This window comes from Anguilla rostrata, chromosome 6, assembly GCF_018555375.3.
Source record: "Anguilla rostrata isolate EN2019 chromosome 6, ASM1855537v3, whole genome shotgun sequence".
In the NCBI taxonomy this organism is placed as follows: domain Eukaryota; kingdom Metazoa; phylum Chordata; class Actinopteri; order Anguilliformes; family Anguillidae; genus Anguilla; species Anguilla rostrata.
The window spans coordinates 56,297,045-56,319,544 of NC_057938.1; the positions used below are offsets into that span (position 1 = coordinate 56,297,045).

The 22,500-nt window shown below is 48.9% G+C and overlaps 1 protein-coding gene across 3 annotated transcripts in view; it reads left to right on the forward strand.

Moving 5' to 3' along the window:
* The window catches only part of LOC135257721 (1-phosphatidylinositol 4,5-bisphosphate phosphodiesterase beta-1-like), a 118,245-nt gene that overhangs the window by 85,502 nt on the left and 10,243 nt on the right, over positions 1–22,500 (forward strand). The window contains exons 15-33 of one of the 3 annotated variants that reach the window (XM_064340774.1): positions 45–131; positions 2,335–2,405; positions 3,037–3,133; positions 3,657–3,741; positions 4,137–4,261; positions 4,476–4,630; positions 5,044–5,208; positions 5,529–5,628; positions 5,722–5,826; positions 6,576–6,685; positions 8,555–8,690; positions 8,910–8,963; positions 9,163–9,382; positions 9,902–10,082; positions 12,235–12,311; positions 12,462–12,551; positions 13,219–13,276; positions 13,714–13,800; positions 14,115–14,139. In XM_064340774.1, the coding sequence (XP_064196844.1) occupies positions 45–131; positions 2,335–2,405; positions 3,037–3,133; positions 3,657–3,741; positions 4,137–4,261; positions 4,476–4,630; positions 5,044–5,208; positions 5,529–5,628; positions 5,722–5,826; positions 6,576–6,685; positions 8,555–8,690; positions 8,910–8,963; positions 9,163–9,382; positions 9,902–10,082; positions 12,235–12,311; positions 12,462–12,551; positions 13,219–13,276; positions 13,714–13,800; positions 14,115–14,139 (2,028 nt within the window). Of the gene's footprint in view, positions 1–44; positions 132–2,334; positions 2,406–3,036; positions 3,134–3,656; positions 3,742–4,136; positions 4,262–4,475; positions 4,631–5,043; positions 5,209–5,528; positions 5,629–5,721; positions 5,827–6,575; positions 6,686–8,554; positions 8,691–8,909; positions 8,964–9,162; positions 9,383–9,901; positions 10,083–12,234; positions 12,312–12,461; positions 12,552–13,218; positions 13,277–13,713; positions 13,801–14,114; positions 14,140–22,500 lie in introns of those variants that run through there. The other 2 variants (XM_064340773.1, XR_010330712.1) reach the window with 2 other exon arrangements.

The window sequence follows — 22,500 nt, forward strand, 5'->3', positions numbered from 1 at the left end:
GGGTTTTAATGAAGGGGGCGGGATTCCTTAATTTCCACACACAGGATCCACCAACCTGGAGATTCCAGACTCCGCCCTGCAAGCCAGTCAGGAGAGCAATGACCTCAAACCCCACACAATCAAATCTACAGGTGAGAGACCCCCCAAACCACCAAGATGTCTGCTGTTCCTCATGAACAGAATGAATTATCCAAATTGACAAATAAAACAGAACAGAAATGAAAATTCAGCAGGCAGCCCATTGGCTAGCAGGCCATGTGAGGAGGTACAGTCATTCATGAAAACATCAAAGGCCCATTCAGTCCAGCACAGCTCTATAGTTCAGCCACAGCACCTAGATCAGTAAAAAAAACTGTGTGTCTCTTTACTTATGATTTTCTCACATACATTTAATAGCACAAGCTCTAGATGTTCACATTTCATGTCATGTTTTTTAGTATTTGTAATTTTGTGTTTAATTTGTTTTGTGTATTATATGTGATAAGACAAGCACAGATATGTCTCCTGTTTCTCATGTGCTAAATTAAATCACTGTAACAACGGAAGTGATTTTGTGGTACATTTCTAATGAATAGGCAAATCTCCTGGTTTGGTCTGCTTTGTGATTGGCTTGAGTGCCCTGTTTTCTGATTGGCTCACGCGCACAACTGTCTGCTGTCATCCTCATTTGCATTCTAGTAGGTTATTTTCTCCTGTCCCTGCTGATCTGGGTCTCTGCTTATGGGCAGGGATAGGGGTGTGGCCAGTCAGCGAAGTGGATCACTCACGCAAACACATACACACATACAAACACACGCACATACAAACACACACACACGCTCATTCTGTCACACACTCTTTCCTGTTTTATTTCTCCCTCTTGCTCTCTCTATTAGACACACACACACACACACACACACACACACACACACACACACACACACACTCACACACACACACACACACACACACACACACACACACACTCAGAGGTTAATTTATCATTTTATGGCGTTGAGGTCTGGGCCTTGCCCTGGTGCTGGAGATGGCGTCGGGCCCGGAGAGGATGCAGAATGAGCTTCTGCTTCAGTCGGACGACAGGCTGGAATTAGTCAGTGAATTAAACATCAGCGCTGTGCTCCAGTGTGTCCCGAGCCTTCGCTATGCAAATCACGTCCTCTACGCAAAATGTGTGCTGGACAAACACCGAGACAGGCAGCCTTGCCGTGGGAATTCCTCTCTTTGCATAGCTTTAGCCACCATTTCATCAAGATTTTACTTTTTTATCTTTTAGGAAAGTACTTGTGAAAAATGTAAGTAAACGGCTGCTTTTGCTAATCGAAGGAGAAAGTGCATTGATGTTGGCGTGAGCTGAGACAGACCTGGCTCACACTATTGCTATTCAAAATATTTCAACACTTTTGGTAAAAAAAAAAAAAATCCCTGTAATCCAAGAGAATTTTCTGCAAAACACAAGGAGTGCAACTGTGAGAGAATCCTGTTCCCTCTGATCCTGGGGAAGGTGTGTTTGTCATGTTCCCTCTGATCCTGGGGAAGGTGTGTTTGTCATGTTCCCTCTGATCCTGGGGAAGGTGTGTTTGTCATGTTCCCTCTGATCCTGGGGAAGGTGTGTTTGTCATGTTCCCTCTGATCCTGGGGAAGGTGTGTTTGTCATGCTCCCTCTGATCCTGGGGAAGGTGTGTTTGTTATGTTCCCTCTGATCCTGGGGAAGGTGTGTTTGTCATGTTCCCTCTGATCCTGGGGAAGGTGTGTTTGTCATGTTCCCTCTGATCCTGGGGAGAGTGTGTTTGTGCAGCTGCGGCAGTGTGTGAAGGGTTGTAGTGCTCCAGGTGAAGGTCTGGTCCGCAGGCCAGGCCTTATTAGGAGATACTGGCCTGGGGCCCGGAGACGAGGCCTGGCCTCCAGTGCACTCCGGACCGGTCCTGTTTCCGCACGCTCTCCCATCCCTGTGCATCAGGCCGTATATCCCAATTACGCTCCGACAGCACTTGATCTGATTACACTGTCCTGCTCAGGAATGCTGTGTTGGATCCTGTCGTTGAGTTCATTAGGAGGGGGGGAGGCGGGGGAGGGGGGGCAGGGAGGGAGCGGCTGTTCTTCGGCAGGACCCCCCCCTCAGATAGGCGTACCATTAGCGTAGCATTCTCTGGAGTTTAATGTTCAGGTACTTCAATATGAACTTATATATTAAATATTATTACTTGTATTAAATTATAAATCATGAATTATTGATCACCCGGCAGATGCCTGATTCTGTGGGACGGTTGGATTGGTTTCAATTAAAAGTGTGAAAACAGCTGACCTGAAACCACCTGTGTGACCTTTGACCTCTAGGGGAGGCGGAGGCAGAGAGTGATGATGACGATGATGAAGACGACGACTCTAAAAAGTCCTCCATGGATGAGGTATGAAACATTTCTCCCTTTTCCCCCATTTTTCCTGTATAATATATTATTGTATATGATATTATGTTAAATTGTACGTTATTAATAGGGGATTTAATTCTGAAGACATAAAGGTAGAGTAGTTAAATTGTGTAAGCTGGTGCCTGTCCGCCATGGCAGGTGAAGGTGTTTGTTATAGAACACCTGTGCACAGGTGACCTCAGCTGTGAAAATCCCACCCATGTGACCCCTTACTGTGAGCCCCCAAAGCAGAGATCCAGAACAGTGTGTCTGACAGCCTGAGGAGGATTCTCCGTATTCATCTTTTTAGTTTAGCAGAAAGTCTCCTGGTTCTGTAAAAGAAGTTATTGTTAACCTGGGGCTGTGTTGGTGTGGTGAGCCTGCCCTCTAGTGTCCATTATGAGAATAGCACCATCCCTGTTGTAAGGGACCATCTCTGAATGTGTTTAATTCAGCAAGCTGGTCAGTGAAGTTACATGTTTTACTTGGAAATGTAATCATTGAAGTTACACATGAAGCACCCTTTCCTCAGCTAACACGATTGGCCTGTCACTTCAGTGTCTCTGGCCATGATTGGTCAGTCTCTCTGACTGGTTCATCTTTTTGTCCCTGATTGGTGGGTTTTATCCAGGGCACAGCAGGAAGTGAGGCTTTTGCCACAGAGGAGATGTCCACCCTGGTCAACTACATCCAGCCCGTCAAGTTCAACAGCTTTGAGGCTTCCAAAAGTGAGTGTTAATTAAAAACCAAGCTGTATTCCTGGGTAAATACACAGCTGTGTGACTGAGTAAATACCCATCTGTATGACTGGGTAAATACCCAGCTGTGTGACTGGGTAAATACCCAGCTGTGTGACTGGGTAAATACCCAGCTGTGTGACTGGGTAAATACACAGCTGTGTGACTGAGTAAATACCCATCTGTATGACTGGGTAAATACCCAGCTGTGTGACTGGGTAAATACCCAGCTGTGTGACTGGGTAAATACCCATCTGTGTGACTGGGTAAATACCCAGCTGTGTGACTGGGTAAATACCCATCTGTATGACTGGATAAATACCCAGCTGTGTGACTGGGTAAATATCCAGCTGTGTGACTGGATAAATACCCAGCTGTGTGACTGGGTAAATACCCAGCTGTGTGACTGAGTAAATACCCATCTGTATTCCTGGGTAAATACCCAGCTGTGTGACTGGGTAAATACCCAGCTTTGTTAATGTGTAAAATACTGATATGAATGTTTGTTTTGCAGAAATCAACCGCAGCTATCAGATGTCTTCATTTGTGGAGACCAAAGCCCTGGAGCAGCTCACTAAGTGTCCTGTGGAGTTTGTGGAGTATCCTTCCAGCTCATATACACATGATTTATAAATGCCTGTTCTGCTTAGCTTCAGTGCTAACCAAGCCCAGCCCTGCTTAGCTTCAGCACTAACCAAGCCCAGTCCTGCTTAGCTTCAGCACTAACCAAGCCCAGCCCTGCTTAGCTTCAGTACTAACCAAGCCCAGCCCTGCTTAGCTTCAGCACTAACCAAGCCCAGCCCTGCTTAGCTTCAGCACTAGCCAAGCCCAGCCCTGCTTAGCTTCAGTGCTAGCCAATCCCAGTCCTGCTTAGCTTCAGTGCTAGCCAATCCCAGTCCTGCTTAGCTTCAGCGCTAGCCAATCCCAGTCCTGCTTAGCTTCAGCGCTAGCCAATCCCAGCCCAGTGTTTGTGTCCGTAACCCGCTCTGCTCAGGTACAACAAGCGGCAGCTCAGCAGGCTGTATCCTAAAGGAACCCGCGTCGACTCCTCCAACTACATGCCCCAGGTCTTCTGGAACGCTGGCTGCCAGTTAGTCGCCCTCAACTTCCAGACGATAGGTAAGGGAGCCAATCAGAGTTCGTCACAGCGTGACATCACAGTACACTTCACCCAGTAAACTCTGAATAACTACAGTCTGCAGCTTTCATGATCAGTGTTGTGTGGGTTATATATTACTGTTATTTCCTAAGCTTGTTAAAACATACAGCACTGCCTCTTGATTAAGTGCGTTGGGTTTATGCTGTTTCCTGGTGTGTGTGTGTCGTGCTGCAGACCTGTCCATGCAGCTGAACCTGGGCATGTTTGAGTACAATGGGAAGAGCGGGTTCCGGCTCAAACCGGAGTTCATGAGGCGCCCAGACAAGCACTTTGACCCCTTCACTGAGAGCACTGTGGACGGGATCGTGGCCAACACTTTATCAGTGAAGGTGAGAGTTTACTGACCATGACATTACCCACAGACACACAGTGACTGTCTACAGCACACAGGACACCTTCCACAGACACACAGTGACTGTCTACAGCACACAGTGCACCTTCCACAGACACACAGTGACTATGTCTACAGCACACAGTACACCTTCCACAGACACACAGTGACTGTCTACAGCACACAGTACACCTTCCACAGACACACAGTGACTGTCTACAGCACGCAGTACACCTTCCACAGACACACAGCACACTCTACTCTCCTCTACTCATCTGCTACTCACCCATTACTCACCGTTCTCTGCTACTCAGCTGCTACTAACCTGCTGTGTACTGAGGTGCACAGTCTTAGCAGACAGAGTGTAGCTCTGCAGTGATTATGATAGTTCTCCTGTTTCCTGTTCTCCAGATAATCTCTGGCCAGTTCCTGTCGGATAAGAAGGTTGGGACGTATGTGGAGATCGACATGTTTGGGTTGCCCGTGGACACCAGAAGGAAAGCGTTCCGAACGAAAACATCGCAAGGAAACGCGGTCAACCCCGTCTGGGAGGAAGAGGCCATCGTCTTCAAGAAGGTAAACCAGAACAGCAAAAGCAAGGCACAAACTTTGCTTGTCTAATGACTCAGATGAACAATTTTTAATTTGTTCGCATCACTAGTATTTTAAAACATTTTGTGAATCTGCAGCCACTTCTATCTGTAAACTCGCGTTCCTTCCTGCTGAGCTGCAAGATTTTTGGGAAGCTGTACTTCCTGCAAGGGTCCTTAAGTCAAAGCTTTTCTTTAACCAAACTACGCTCCCCAGAATTCATGTTGCAATGCACACTGGGTAATGTAGTTCACTAGTGTAGCAGGTATGTATGTTTGTGAATGAGGCATGGCTTCCTCCTTCAGGTGGTTCTGCCTACACTGGCCTCCCTGAGGATAGCGGTGTTTGAGGAAGGGGGGAAGTTCATCGGCCACCGCATCATCCCCGTGTCTGCGATCCGCCCGGGTAGGAGACCTGTCTCATTTCATAACCGTGCACTTTTAACGGCCAGTCGCTGTCCTGTTTTGAGGTCTCATGCTGGGGGGCTCTGTGTTTTAGGGTACCACTACATCGGCCTCAGGAACGAGAAGAACCAGGCTCTGACTTTACCTGCACTTTTTGTCTACATTGAGGTCAAGGACTACGTGCCGGACACCTATGCAGGTAAGTGGCCACATTCATGCAGTACCCATATTAGCCTACAGAGGGAGGCAGAGAACAAGCATAAGGATACAAGAATCAAGATTTAATTCTGTAATAGATACATTTTCCATTATTCAAGATTGTTAAATTAAAATTTGAATTTTCATTTAATAATAAATCTGTATCAGAGTGGTTCTTGGCCCAAGCTTTATGGCCAGTACAGGCCAGAGGCCCTGCTATTGGCTGAACAATGCTGGGCATTAGATATGAGCTTCCAAGTCTGAGGAAAAATTGCTATGTGCAGAAAGCTGTGGATGATTAATACATAGTAATACTAGCAAATAGATAACAGATATTAAAGATGACTAAAGATAATGAGTTTTGGTCTGCCTGCGACCATGCTAAATTTCATAATGGCCCTGCAGTATCTTCTTCATTTATCTGCTGCATCTGATTAGCTTCTGTTAAATTCACTGGGCTCTCCTATCAGTTACTCTCACTGCACTCTAGTCTTTTCTCTCCTTCGGTCTGTAGACATATTTCCACCTTACGCAGAATATGTAGCTACACAAGCAGTTCCCACAAAACATAAATAACAGTCTGACTCTCTAAGCTGAGTGTTCTACAGTACCTGGTTACACCTGTACCTGGTACCTGGTTACACCTGTACTTGGTACCTGGTTCCGCCCGCTCACACACTCACGACACTGCGACTCAGGCAGGGTCCGGAGCGAGGAGGTGATCCACTGTTTCTGTCTTTTCCCGCGCAGACGTGATCGAGGCGCTGTCCAACCCGATCAGATACGTCAACCTGATGGAGCAGAGAGCCAATCAGCTCGCAGCGCTCACTCTGGAGGAGGAGGAAGTTGTCAGCAAGGAGGTGGGAGGAGCATCATATTGTTTATGTCCTGTCTGTGATGTCACTTCCGGAGGGGGGGGCAGAGTTGTCTGCAAGTGAAGTGGGGAGATGATATTGCGTTGGCCGTGCTGTTGCACTTTCGAGAGGATGGCAGACTAAGTGAGTGGGTGACGTTGGCAGGTAGCGCCTACATCTCCCCGACTGTGGGGTCCCAGCACGTGGCCTTGCGTGTGGTCACCCGGGCCTGGTCAGTAGTGGGTGCGTTTGCTTTATCAGCGTGAGAGGGGGTGTAGAGGGGGTCCACCTCAGCCGTCGGCCCGGCGACGGTCGCCACGGACCGCCGTGACTACCAATAAGTTAGGAGCGGGAGATTGCATCCTTTTGGGGGGCGGGGGGGGGGGTTCACAAGGGCCATCTCAGCCCCCGTAAGTGCAGTCACCTTCAGAGCACGTCAGAAGAGGCAGCAGGGAGAGCCAATCGGGAGCCACTCTAGGCTGACGCCATGGCAACTGCCACCTGAGGAGCTGCGGCTGTCTGGAGAGCCCAGCTGCCTGTGGGGCGCTCTTAAAGGGCCGGCGCTGCAGGGGGGCAGGGCAGCGCAGGAGCGGGTTTAAGTACAGCGGTGTGAGAGAGAAAGAGAGAAGGACAGCGGGAGAGAAAGAGAGAAAAGAGAGAGAGAGAAAGAGCGACCATGCTGAGGAGAGTGGGCTACCAGAGCTACGTTTACACCCTCCAGCCCTGGGCTCAGGTACAGACACCTTTACCTGGATTCTGCTTCTGCCGTAGCTTCACCTGTCAGCTTTGGGTTCTGTCCTCCTGGCTCGTCTGGCGGAACCATCGCACTGAGGGGAGGCTTTACCGGGAAAAACGGATTTGGTTTCGCTGCTGGAACTGCTGTGGTGAAGTCGTGTTTGATTTTAAATAAATCCTCACCCATGAAAGGTTGAGATTGTGTGTGTGCTTCTAGTTTCTGATGTCAAGATGGTTGTCATGTGATTATAGGTGGCAGACAGGTGGCATTATAGGTGGCATTGTCATGTGTCATTTTTTGTCGTGCTGGTAAGGTGAAAGCCATTGATGTGCCTTGTGTACTTCAGTATGTTAATGTGCTTTATGAGTCATACTGAACTATCAGATTTAAGATTTAAGTTGTGATTCAGCACTATTGCGGAATGTGACGGTGCGTGAAAGTCAGCTGTGTTTGAAGGACCAGAACAAAACCAGAAAACTGCAAGAGAGCCCAATGATAGGGGGTCACTGAGAGAGACTAAAATCAGAAGCACGGCATTCCTGTGACCTCCGTTCCCTGTGCGTCTGCAGAGAGGTGCTGTTGTATTTGGGTGTGTTGTTGTATTTGGGTGTTAGTGAAACGTGGGGTTTTAAACCCTCGTATGGTAATTGACTTTTAGTTGAATCTTGGAAATACTAAATTTTCAGTATGACTTCTCTAGCCTTATGTTAACACTTAACAAAGTTCATTCATATGTTGCAACCCTGTAGGGATGCCGACATTTGTGTACTAAAGACAAGGGTTAAGCTTTTGGGGTGCAAGTCGTTTCGAACAGCACAGGCGACTGGTCCTGGAGCATGGTCTGCTGGATTATTTTGTTACTCAGTACTTAAATAAGGTCAATTACACAGTGAACTCCCCTCACCTGGATTCTTGGGTCAGAATTGGTTGCAGATGTGGAGGTGAGAGCAGGAAGCACAGCAGTGAAGTGATGTGTGCCTAATTCTGATTGGCTAAAGGAGCTGAAGTGTTGTGTATGCAGTTAACCGGTGCTTAAATCCCTCAGCTCCCCTGTGTTCCCCTGCTGTGGATGCTCTTTGCCTGTCAGAGAGGTTCACTCTCACAAAGGGAACACCGTTCTGGATGTTATTGGTTTCCAGGTGGAGCCCAGTGGTGACGCACCGTCTGAACCCAACAGTGACCCCAAACCCGCCCCAGCAGAGAACGGGGTGAACCATGCCCCCTGCATCACCCCCAGAACGCCGTCCCAGATCACGCATGCTCCCCAGTCCACAGGTACCCCGAATCCGTGTGTCGTTATTGACTTCACTGCACGGTCTGCTGGGTGAATGGGGGCTAACAGCTGAAGCAGTATCAGAGAGCAAGGGGCACTTCTGATTTAAACCAGCCGTGTGTGTGTGTTTCAGGGAGCAGTGGGCATGTTCTGATTTGAGTGTGTGTGTGTGTTTCAGGGAGCAGTGGGTATGTTCTGATTTGAGAGTGTGTGTGTTTCAGGGTCACTGAAGCCAGTGGTGAAAACCGAAGACATCATACAGAGTGTGCTCACAGGTGAGTGTAATCAGCGGGTGGAGAGCTGGGTCTTCAGGCTTTCTGCTCTGCTGACCTCAGCAGGAGCTCATTCCACCACCGGGAGGGGGGGGTTCTGATGAGGCAGGAAACCTGGCCAATAGTGGGGTAGTTTACAGATGTGCGGGTTCAGCATGGGCCAATGCGGTGAAGGCTTATAGCGGTGTGGGCGCTGTTACAGAGGCGGAGGCTCAGAGCGTGGAGGAGCTGAAGCAGCAGAAGGCCTTCGTTCGGGAGCAGAGGAAGCAGTACAAAGAGATGAAGGACCTGGTGAAGAAGCACCACAAGAAGACCACAGACATGATCAAAGAGCACACGGCCAGGTACGGAGAGTTCCAGAACGAGTACCTGCGCAGACGGGCCCTGCTGCACAAGTCCGCCAAACGAGACGGTAAGAAAAGGTGGGTTCTGTTCGCTCAGTCGCTGCGCCCCCCTCCCTCACTCCCTCCCTCCTCCCTCCCTTTCTGTCTGTTTCTCTCACTCGCTCTGTTTCTCTTCCTCCCTTTCTGTCTGTTTCTCTCACACTGTTTCTCTCGCTCACTCTCTCTCACTCTCTATCTCACTCACTCTCACTCTCGCTCTCTCTCACTCTCTCTGTGTGTATACTTATGCTAGTGTGCATGTGTGTGTGTGTGTATCACTGGCTGTGTGTGTGTGTGGGGTGTGGTATAGGTGTGGGTGTAGTACAGGTGTGGGTGTGGTACAGGTGTAGCGTGTGGTACAGGTGTGGGTGTGGTACCGGTGTAGCATGCGGTACAGGTGTAGTACAGGTGTGGGTTTAGTACAGGTGTGGGGTGTGATACAGGTGTGGGTTTAGTACAGGTGTGGGGTGTGATACAGGTGTGGGTTTAGTACAGGTGTGGGGTGTGATACAGGTGTGGGCGTGGCGTTCAGCTCGGTGTCCCTCCTGTGCCGTGCAGAGCCTCGTCCTACAGCCCGGAGCACCAGCTGTCGGCCATGGAGCAGGAGCTGGCCGCGCTGGACCTGGAGAGCAGCCAGAAGATGGCCGAGCTGAAGGAGCAGCAGCAGAAGCAGCTCCTGGACCTGCGGCAGGAGCAGTACTACAGCGAGAAGTACCAGAAACACCAGCACATGAAACAGGTGCGCTAACCACCTTTACCACCACCTGAGCTAACCACCTGAGCTAACCACGTTTACAACCACCTGAGCTAACCACGTTTACAACCACCTGAGCTAACCACGTTTACAACCACCTGAGCTAACCACCTTTACAACCACCTGAGCTAACCACCTGAGCTAACCACGTTTACAACCACCTGAGCTAACCACCTGAGCTAACCACCTTTACAACCACCTGAGCTAATCACCTGAGCTAACCACGTTTACAACCACCTGAGCTAACCACCTGAGATAACCACCTTTACAATCACCTGAGCTAACCACCTTTACAACCACCTGAGCTAACCACCTTTACAATCACCTGAGCTAACCACCTGAGCTAACCACCTTTACAACCACCTGAGCTAACCACCTTTACAATCACCTGAGCTAACCACCTGAGCTAACCACGTTTACAATCACCTGAGCTAACCACGTTTACAACCACCTGAGATAACCACCTTTACAACCACCTGAGCTAACCACCTGAGCTAACCACGTTTACAATCACCTGAGCTAACCACGTTTACAACCACCTGAGATAACCACCTTTACAACCACCTGAGATAACCACCTTTACAACCACCTGAGCTAACCACGTTTACAACCACCTGAGATAACCACCTTTACAACCACCTGAGATAACCACCTTTACAACCACCTGAGATAACCACCTTTACAACCACCTGAGCTAACCACCTTTACAACCACCTGAGATAACCACCTTTACAACCACCTGAGCTAACCACCTGAGCTAACCACGTTACAATCACCTGAGCTAACCACCTTTACAACCACCTGAGATAACCACCTTTACAACCACCTGAGATAACCACCTTTACAACCACCTGAGCTAACCACGTTTACAACCACCTGAGATAACCACCTTTACAACCACCTGAGATAACCACCTTTACAACCACCTGAGATAACCACCTTTACAACCACCTGAGCTAACCACCTTTACAACCACCTGAGATAACCACCTTTACAACCACCTGAGCTAACCACCTGAGCTAACCACGTTTACAATCACCTGAGCTAACCACCTTTACAACCACCTGAGATAACCACCTTTACAACCACCTGAGCTAACCACCTTTACAACCACCTGAGCTAATCACGTTTACAACCACCTGAGCTAACCACGTTTACAATCACCTGAGCTAACCACCTGAGCTAACCACCTTTACAATCACCTGAGCTAACCACGTTTACAACCACCTGAGCTAACCACCTGAGCTAACCACCTTTACAATCACCTGAGCTAACCACGTTTACAATCACCTGAGCTAACCACCTGAGCTAACCACCTTTACAATCACCTGAGCTAACCACGTTTACAACCACCTGAGCTAACCACGTTTACAACCACCTGAGCTAACCACCTGAGCTAACCACATAAGCTAACCACGTTTAGACCCCCTTGAGGACCCGGGTTTATCACCTCCACAGGGACATGAGAACGCATGTTGAGTATACAGCTGAGCTGTGCGTTTGCAGTGCGTCGGCCTGGCGCTGTCGTCTGTGTTCCTGTACTTATGCAGAGTATGTTTCAGGCCTTTCAATCACCTGAGCCAATCACATTTAAAAACATGTGAAACCTGAACCAACCACCTACACATCCACATTTACAGTCACCTGAGCATCACCTGAAACTCCCGCATTTACAAACAAGCCGAGGGGCCTCGTGCTAACGAGCTGCCTCGTGCTAACGAGCCGCGGGCTAATGGAGCGGGAGCTGAAGGATCCGCTCCGTGTCTGTGTGGCGTCAGCAGTGTGTCCTGTTCCTGTGCAAACGTGCGTGAGATCCCGCTCAGGCGTAAGGGCAAAGGCTCAATTAGATCAGCCGCCATTACGCAGGAGCTCAGTCCTGTGGGCTTCAGCCTTGCTCTGCTGGCAGCTCTGTAATCGGCTCGCACCTGGAGCGGCAGGCAAGGTCACCTGTCCGAATAATTATCTCCCCTGAACAATGAAACAGCTGAAGCACGTGGAATCACACACACCACTCCACTCTGGTTTCACAACACGGGCCTCTCTCACCAGAATGAGCTGTGCCGCTAATACCCATAATGCAACAGGAGCAGTCTGTGTCCATGACTCCCTCTCTCTCTCTCTCTCTCTCTCTCTGCAGCTGGTGGAGAAACTGACTGCTGTGGCTGAAGAGTGCCAGGCCAACCAGCTGAAAAAACTAAAGGAGATCTGTGAGAGGTGAGCTGGGTTCGTCTGTGAGAGATGAGCTGGGTTTATCTGTGAGAGGTGAGCTGGGTTCATCTGTGAGAGGTGTGCACACAAACACACACATGTATATGTATATAATATATTGAATAACCCTTCAGTTGTCACATTGATTTTTTTCAGGGAGAAGAAAGAATTGAAAAAGAAGATGGACAAGAAAAGACAGGAAAAGATAAATGAGGCCAAGTCTAAAGAGAAAAACCTGACAGAGGAGTAAGTTTATACACACACATACACACACTGACACTGATACACGCTCACACACTGATATACGCACACACACACATACAAAGTATGGTCCACATACTACTGCAATCAGCGCAGTAATGATGACCTTCCACTAGAGGGGGCAAAAAGCCTAATACTGTACAATAGCTACCGAGGAATTCATCCTTGTTTTTTTTCAAACTGAATGCGTCTTTATTCCTGAAAAGGGCTGAGCTTAGTCTTGAGCGAGTGTATGAACACCGGAGTTCTGCCTGAGCTGCAGTTCACATGCGCTGCTGGTGTGTGTTCTGCAGGAAGATCAGTGTGTGTGTGGAATGTGCTGCTGTTTCGTTTACCCACTAGAGGGCAGTACAGGATTGCTTTGGGGTTGGGTCTGTGTTGTTAGATCTGCTGGTGATGACTGTGAACACCTCCAGCTCTGCTGTAAAGTACAGTACACCACACTAAATCCAGTGTCTTACTGCAGCCTGGCTTCACATGGGCTCTCTGTGTGACGTCACTGTTTTACTGTGCATCAGGGGAAACATTTCAGTGAATTTAAAAGTGGGTGAATGCACTTATTCATGTCACACATTCCCTGTGATTATCTGTCTACTGGGCTGAACTGTACAGTGTGTACAAATGAATGTGACGATTAACTTTGTGCTTTCAGAGAGAAGCTAGAGATCAACAGGTCATACGTGAATGAAGTGGTACAAACCATCAAACGGGTGAGTTCCTGTTTATATGAAACTTTGTATTTGTATTTACAGCATTATAATGTACATTTCACTGTGTCTATGTATATTTGTGTGTAATGGTGGTGCTGTTTAGGGTGTATACCGGTGCCATAATGGTGGTGCTGTTTAAGGTGTATATCAGAGCCATAATGGTGGTGCTGTTTAGGGTGTATATCAGAGCCGTAATGGTGGTGCTGTTTAGGGTGTATATCGGAGCCATAATGGTGGTGCTGTTTAAGGTGTATATCAGAGCCATAATGGTGGTGCTGTTTAAGGTGTATATCAGAGCCATAATGGTGGTGCTGTTTAAGGTGTATATCAGAGCCATAATGGTGGTGCTGTTTAGGGTGTATATCAGAGCCATAATGGTGGTGCTGTTTAGGGTGTATATCAGAGCCGTAATGGTGGTGCTGTTTCACTCTCTGCAGTTGGAAGACGCCCAGAGCAGACGGCAGGAGAGGCTGCAGGAGAAGCACAAGGACATTCGGCAGCAGATCCTGGATGAGAAACCTAAGGTGCGTTCCGGAACTTTCCGCCCTTTTCCCGGCTTGCCTGGGTTACTCTTCCTCGGGGTGACCTGCACGCGTTTTTCAGAGAAGTGCTGTTTTCGGGAAACCGTTTCTTAAATAATTTAGACTGCGGTCACAGCAGCATTCCCACAGGACTCCCAGTGTAACCTAGGCTCGTTTTGGTAGCTGGGACAGCCTCTCTAATCATTTCCCACCATTCAGGCCTTCAGGCTGTTGCTCTGTGCATTCGCTGATCTTAATGCATGTGTGACATTAGCACCAGCTAAAGTGTGCTTTTATTGTCATTATCATCATTATAGGAGGAGTGTTCGTACGATGAGGAAGGTAAGCTCTGTTGCATCTGAACTCTGAACAATCATTTCATTACTGAGAGCAGTAACCTGTCCGCTCTGCTTTGGGATTATGACTGGAAACGCTTCTACTGCAAACTTCCTAACCAGCAAGTCACAGTTCAGACTGCAGTCTGTCACCTCCCTAACAGACCAGTCACAGTTCAGACTGCAGTCTGTCAGCTCCCTAACAGACCAATCACAGTTCAGACTGCAGTCTGTCACCTCCCTAACAGACCAGTCACAGTTCAGACTGCAGTCTAAGTCTGTCACCTCCCTAACAGACCAGTCACAGTTCAGACTGCAGTCTAAGTCTGTCACCTCCCTAACAGACCAGTCACAGTTCAGACTGCAGTCTGTCACCTCCCTAACAGACCAGTCACAGTTCAGACTGCAGTCTAAGTCTGTCACCTCCCTAACAGACCAGTCACAGTTCAGACTGCAGTCTGTCACCTCCCTAACAGACCAGTCACAGTTCAGACTGCAGTCTAAGTCTGTCACCTCTCTGACAGACCAGTCACAGTTCAGACTACAGTCTGTCACCTCCCTAACAGACCAATCACAGTTCAGACTGCAGTCTGTCACCTCCCTAACAGACCAATCACAGTTCAGACTGCAGTCTAAGTCTGTCACCTCCCTCACAGACCAGTCACAGTTCAGACTGCAGTCTAAGTCTGTCACCTCCCTAACAGACCAGTCACAGTTCAGACTGCAGTCTGTCACCTCCCTAACAGACCAGTCACAGTTCAGACTGCAGTCTGTCACCTCCCTAACAGACCAGTCACAGTTCAGACTGCAGTCTGTCACCTCCCTAACAGACCAGTCACAGTTCAGACTGCAGTCTAAGTCTGTCACCTCCCTAACAGACCAGTCACAGTTCAGACTGCAGTCTGTCACCTCCCTGACAGACCAATCACAGTTCAGACTGCAGTCTGTCACCTCCCTCACAGACCAGTCACAGTTCAGACTGCAGTCTATGTCTGTCAGTCCCAGCACCTGAAGAAGCCTCCTGTATTAGCATCTGCTCTTTCCTGCTTCGTTGTGGGCTGAGCTCATTAACCCCTTCAGTAACGAGCGGCTGCTGATATTTCAGTCAGTGCTGTCTTCTCAAACTCATTTTCCCCCAATTTTCTCTCTCTCAGTTCTTTTTCTTTTTTCAGAAAACATGATCTTATTTGATACTTTCTCCCTCTGGAGTTGAACTAATTCATAATTAACGTTAAATGCCGTAAGGGGAATATCTGGGGGTAAATGATGAAGTCATAAGCATGGAGAAGCTGTGTGAATGCGTCGCTTAACCCTCTGTGTGTCCTGCAGATGGTCTTGAGTGTGTACTGGTACCTAGCACGAGAGATGCTTCAGCCAGACATACGCGTTAAACTTTGTTTGTGCTAAAAGGGAGCTAGCGCTAATGCTACCGGCTACACTGTACTAAAGGGGAGCTAGTGCTAATGCTACCGGCTACACTGTACTAAAGGGGAGCTAGCACTGATGCTACAGGCTACTCTGTACTAAAGGGGAGCTAGCACTGATGCTACAGGCTACACTGTACTAAAGGAGAGCTAGCGCTGATGCTACAGGCTCATTATTCTGTCGAACACAGCTGATTTGTGGGATATTGGACCCATTATTATTGACTGAGTGTGAGAACTTCTCTCCAGGGCAGGGATAGAGGTTTTGACTGGTACACATTAGCCTGTATAAACCATACAGTGCACTTCTAGACCTGTAGGTGGCAGCAGTGAGACAGGCCTCAGGGTGGATCCTGGATAGTGCGTTGTGTGCACACACATACACACACATCTATCTATCTATGTCCAAACACACATATACATAATTCAAGACCACAAACAGCGTAGAATCAGCTGATCCACAGAGGTAACGCAGAGCCACACAGGTGCACAGGAAGTGTGCAAAGCGAACTCAACAGGCCCGTATGGGCTCCCTGGATGCTGCTGTTGTGGTGGGACTGTGTGGGTGCCGGAGGCGACTGTAAACAGGGCCTCTGGTGGGCGGGTTTAGCTTTTACTGCAGAAGCGCTGCTGGTAATTTCTGTGGCTGTGTCGCTGAATCGTGAACTCACCGGATCAGAACAGGTAATTAGCGTGGGGGAGGTCGTGCCAGGGCTGCGTGCACAGGCACCAGAATCCCGGGTAATTAAGAGCCCTTCTGGGCACGCTGTCTCCCGGAGGCCTGCTCCTGCTGCTGATTAATCCATCGCTACCTGTGTATTAAGCCCATTAGCATGCATTATACAACCAAACAGGTAATTAATGCTTACCTTCCCAATTTAAGAGGTGCAAAAAGGTCATCTGGTCTGCTCAGATTTTATCTTTTGAAGTCAGGTGTTACCCAGAGTTTTGATGTGGTATTGTTAACAGTAAGTGACACCCAGTTTTACACACAAATATGAATATTAATGGTATTAATATTTGCAATGAGTAATTTCTTGCTGAGTGGTGCACCAAAACCTAAATTCGTATGAATGTTTATTATGGTACAGAGTTTCCCATGTGTGTATGTTCCGCTCCTTCGTTCCAAATGTTTAGTCATTTTTTTTATCCTACCCTGCATGAGGTGTTCCCTGGAGGTGTTTTGTGAAACAGCTCATTTTTGTTAAGAGTGCCCCATTAAATTAGATTAGAGTGCAGTCCCCACTTTGTTTTGTGCTTATGTAATACACTTTACATCCTCCAGGGGTCCCCGCAAGAACATTGTGTGAAACAAACAGCTGTTTAAAGAAATGCACTTTACAGAAACACAAAACCTGATAAAATGGTCAACATTCACCACAGTATTTATACATATATTTAAATAATATAAATTCTTATTTATTTAAATATCATCAGAAATATTGTGATGAATTTTGGCCAAAAAAAGAATCCCTGGTTTACTGGTCCCCATCCAATAAATGAGTAATTGTTTAGAATCTTAACTGTGGCCTTGTTAAGCATAACTATGATTTCTGAATTTAAGCACAGGCCTTATTTTGTCTATAATACAACACTGTTTTTTCCACTCTGTGGCATTAGCAAGCAAAAACCACTGTTGTGAACTAATATTAAAAGAGGTGGAGAAGAAACGAGAGAGAGAAAGAGAGTGAAGGAGGGAGGGGAGAGAGGAAAAACACAGGTCCCCCATCCAGGGGTAACAAATGACTTTTTGAATCTATTTTTAATGTACATCCATCTGGCTGATGCAATTAACCCGGCTGCCTCCCTGCCTCTGTCCCCGGTGTGTGATGCGGGGTGCTGTGTGTGATGTCATAGGCGAGCGCTCAGTCTCGCGCGGGCCTCCGGAATGCATTACCCACCGAGGGCCTGCCTGACCCGCCCTGCACGGCCACAGATCCTGTAAACACGCCAGATACTCTGCTCCAGTGTGTGTTCTAACGCTGACAGTTCTGTTCGCACGACCTCTGCGGTTGGAAGGCAACACGTTCCGGTTCGCTGGGTCTTGGGTAATTTCAGTATGGAGCCTGACACTGCTGTGGCAGCAGAGCTGAGGTTCTGCTGGGAAGCATCTGTGATACGCCCCAGGGCCATTATTCTTCTGGAACATTCTACTGCCAAACCTGGGGGTGCTTCACATTTAGGGCTTCTTTTTCACAGTTATTTTTACAAAATAATACATTTTTGCAAAAGTCATTTGTCTTCCAAGGTACAGTTCTAAAGAAGTTTTATTAAATGTATTTATTCTGGACCTGATGGGCAGATGTTCGCCAGTTTGGCAGAGTGAATCTGTGGAGCTCCTAATTTAAAATGTGTGAGCAGACTGCTGGGTAAAAGTGGGCCAGACGGGGGGGGGGGGTGCTGTTTTCCCTCTGCTGTCCAGATTGTGTCTGTGTTTTTGTTTTTTGTCCTTGTTTGGTTTCACAGCTGAGACTGTGAAGCTCTGTGGAGGTGCAGAGTTGAATATATATATAGGTAATATTCACTGGGCTGGTTGTGGTCCAACATCACACAACCACATTTCTGGCCCGGTGGAGGACAGTCATAACAGCAGTATAAGCATCAGTGCGCTGGTATAACAGTCATACTGGTGGTATAATCATCATAGTGGTGCTATAACTGTCAGAGTGGCAGTATAACCGTCACAGTGGCAGGATAATCGTCATAGTGGTGGTATCGTTGTCATAGCAGCTGTATAACCATCATGGCAGCAGTACAGCTTTACTACAGATGTTAGCCTCGCTGAGGTTAGGTAAACATGCCATCTGAGCTAGATACTGTCCTCAACCATGACCTCACAACCCCATGCACTGACACTGTAACCATGACCTCACAACCCCATGCACTGACACTGCAATCATGACCTCACAACCCCATCCACTGACACTGTAACCATGACCTCACAACCCCATCCACTGACACTGCAACCATGACCCCACAACCACATCCACTGACACTGCAATCATGACCTCACAACCCCATCCACTGACACTGCAACCATGACCTCACAACCCCATGCACTGACACTGCCACTTGGAGGTGTTCAGGAGGAGGAGTGTAGGAGGTAGAGGTAGCCCCTCGCTGTGTTCAGGAGGAGGAGTGTAGGAGGTAGAGGTAGTCCCTCGCTGTGTTCAGGAGGAGGAGTGTAGGAGGTAGAGGTAGCCCCTCGCTGTGCTCAGGAGGAGGAGTGTAGGAGGTAGAGGTAGCCCCTCGCTGTGTTCAGGAGGAGGAGTGTAGGAGGTAGAGGTAGCCCTCGCTGTGCTCAGAGGAGGAGTGTAGGAGGTAGAGGTAGCCCCTCGCTGTGTTCAGGAGGAGGAGTGTAGGAGGTAGAGGTAGCCCCTCGCTGTGCTCAGGAGGAGGAGTGTAGGAGGTAGAGGTAGCCCCTCGCTGTGTTCAGGAGGAGGAGTGTAGGAGGTAGAGGTAGTCCCTCGCTGTGTTCAGGAGGAGGAGTGTAGGAGGTAGAGGTAGCCCCTCGCTGTGTTCAGGAGGAGGAGTGTAGGAGGTAGAGGTAGCCCCTCGCTGTGTTCAGGAGGAGGAGTGTAGGAGGTAGAGGTAGCCCCTCGCTGTGTTCAGGAGGAGGAGTGTAGGTGGTAGAGGTAGCCCCTCGCTGTGTTCAGAAGGAGGAGTGTAGGAGGTAGAGGAGATGTGCGGCTCTGACCTACTTCCTGTGCTCCGAGGCGCTGGTAGCGGCCGGTTTTAGCCGCGCGAGTCTGCAGAGAGCCCAGTCTCAGGGCTGCCCATCGGGTTAACGCTCCGCCACGGAGGAGGGTATTTATATCAGCGCTCTGGAGCCGCGCTAACTGGAGCTGGCTCATATAAATAACCCTTTCTGTTCCAGTTCCCCCGCCGCGCGCCGCGACCGTGTGAGCGCCCCGCGTGTGTGTAACGCCCCGCGGACGCACGCCCGTGAGGCAGCACCTTATGGGCCGAAATCACTGCCGGCGATGACTGAAGGGCATTGCATTGTGGGACGGCAAAGCACGGGGCAGTCAGTGTAAAAATAGAATCCCGGGGAGATGGATTCAGGCCATCGCGGCCCGGCGAAATTTTACGGACACGTTCGAACGCGGTCAGTTTTATTACTTTGTAATTAAGCATGAAAGCAGTGATTACGGGGTCCACAGTGAAAGTGGGTTCATGTACACAGTATAAAAAGGTGTTTGACACTCTGGCTGTTTGCTTATTCCCCTCCCCCCCTCCCCTCCCCACCCCATGGCACCTGATCTACAATTAAATCAGCGATTGCTCGCGCACGGCGATTTATTGCTGCTCGTGTAAAGGCTGAGGCTGTGCTCGCGTTCTCTGGGACTGTAATTCGCCGCGGATGGCCGACTGTGATGTAATGCAGAGAGATGTGGGCGGGGCCCGGCCGCGTGCTGCGTGACCTCGGTGCATGACTCATAAACGCGGCGTCTCTGACGAGGAGAGGATGTGATGGATGGAGGAAGAGGAGGGCAGGGGTGTGATGAAGGTTTCCCCATCGGTGAGTCACGCACCGGCCTGTCTCTGTGATTCGCACACACTGGGGCGAGAGAGAGAGAGAGAGTGAGAGAGAGAGACAGAGAGAGAGGGAGAGAGAGAGAGAGAGAGAGAGAGAGGGAGAGAGACAGGATGCCTGGTGCTGCCCATCAGCAAAACCAGACCCCCGCTTCCTCTACTGCAGAACTGCCCTTCTGAGCAGGAACCAGCCAGAGTGGCCTGCTAATCACCACTGCATGACACACCACAGCATCACTGAACTACTGCACCCCACAGAATCCTCACTTCTACCCAGCAGCACCCTGTATAAACCGCTACCTGGCCGAGCTGGTCGGGCACAGAGCCGGTCGGGCACAGAGCTGGTTGGACGACAGTCGGGCACAACCAGTGGCACGGGCTGGTTGGCACAGAAAGTCTGACGACCATCGGGCACAGAGCTGGTTGGGCACAGAACCAGTCGGGCACAGAGTCAGTTGGGCACAGAGCTGGTCGGGCACAGAGCTGGTCGGGCACAGAACCAGTCGGGCACAGAGTTGGTTGGGCACTGAGCCGGTCGGGCACACCTGTCCTCAGGTGACAGAGCCCTGCGAACAATCTAATAAAGGAGCAGGCAGGCCAACACCTGCCCTCAGCAGGACCCCGCCCCTCACTGACCTCAGAGCAGGGGGTGGGGCCTCTGGGGAGAGAGACAGCACATTGGTGAATTTAGGCCTGTCCGTCACTTACTCTGAGGTAAAGCATTGGGCGTCCTGCTCCAGAGTTCTCTCTCACTGCGTCCTGTCCCTCGTATACGACCGCAAATAGAGCGGGGGTCAGCCAGAGTCACCCCAACTTCCGTCTCTCTGGCTTTGGGGAGATCATAGCAGTCGTTAAGAATGAGCGTGTTGCTGTTGTTTATTGTTCATTTATATGTGTTATGTGTTGTTCATCCAAGTTTGTTTATTTATTTATGAGATAAGGGACCACGTGGAATATCAAACATAAACATGCCATTTGATGTGTTGCACCAGATTTAGCTCACAGCTCATTTTCATCCGCAGTCTCTTGGCAGGGTACACATAAAAACATGCAGATATGTGTATGTGTGTTGGGTGTTGTGTGTAGTGCTGTGTGTTGTGTTTTGGGGAATGTTGTGTGTAGTGCAGTGTGTTGTGGGGAGTGTGTGTTGTGTATAGTGCTGTGCATTATGTGTAGTGCTGTGTGTAGTGTTGTGTGTAATGTGTTGTGTGTAGTGCTGTGTGTAGTGCTGTGTGTAGTGTTGTGTGTAGTGCTGTGTGTAGTGTTGTGTAGTGCTGTGTGTAGTGTTGTGTAGTGCTGTGTGTAGTGTTGTGTGTGTAGTGTTGTGTGTAATGTGCTGTGTGTAGTGTTGTGTAGTGCTGTGTGTAGTGTTGTATGTAGTGTGTAGTGTGTAGTGCTGTGGTAGCTGTGTGTATGGTTTGTAGTGCTGTGCTGTATGCTGTCCGTTGTAAAAGCTGCTGTTTAGTCTGCCTGTGTCAGTACGTGTGTGTAGTGCTGTGGTGGTGGGGGCAGGCTGGTGGTGAGGCTGGTGTGTGGGTGTGGTGGCTGGAATGCAGCTGTGTGAGCTGTTGTGTATGCTGTTTAAAGTGGTGTGTGTAGATGTAGGTTAGTCTCCTAATGGTGTAGTTTAAGTGTGTTAGAGGAATTTAAAGTGGTAGTGTCGAATAATGTATGTTTGTGTGTGTGTTGTTGTGTAGTGCTGTGTGTAGTCTGTGTTTTGTGTAAGCGCTGTGTGTGTAGCGCTGTGTGTAGTGTTGTGTGTATTGTGTGTAGTGTGTAGTGCTGTGGTACATGCTGTGCTGTACTGAAGGAGATGTACTGCCTGCTGTCATTGCTGTAGCCGGTTTGGGATTACACAGAGCTGCTGCTCTTCTCCATCTCTCCTGTTTCACAGACGTGTTTATTCATCTGGCCTGGATGCAGGAGGTCACGGCTGGTCGAGGGAGGGGGCGGGGGGGGGGGGGGGGGGGGGGCGAATGAGCACCTCTTCCTGAGCGAACTGAAAAACAGCCTGTTTGTTGATCATGCTGGGTTTTAAAGGGTGAATGAGATGATAGAATCGTCAGCGTTAAAATGTCTCCTAAAATGAGTAGGAGAGTAAAATAATTAAAAGATGTGTTAGAGGAAATTTAAAAAGTGGGATAAGGCCAGAATAAAATCATTCTGTTGGAGAGCAATTTTGTTAGAATCACTTAATGGAAGTTAATTGACATAGGTCAGTGTAAAATGATAGTGGTTAAAATTATTATAGGTAAAAGAGGTAATGGATTTAAAAAGAACTGAGTTAATGTAAGTGCATGAAATGGCTCTGTTCGTTAATAAAGACGTGTGTGGTGTGTGTGCGGAATCAGCGGTGAGGCTGGGATGTGTGTGTGTGTGCGGTATCAGCAGTGATGCTGGTGTGTGTG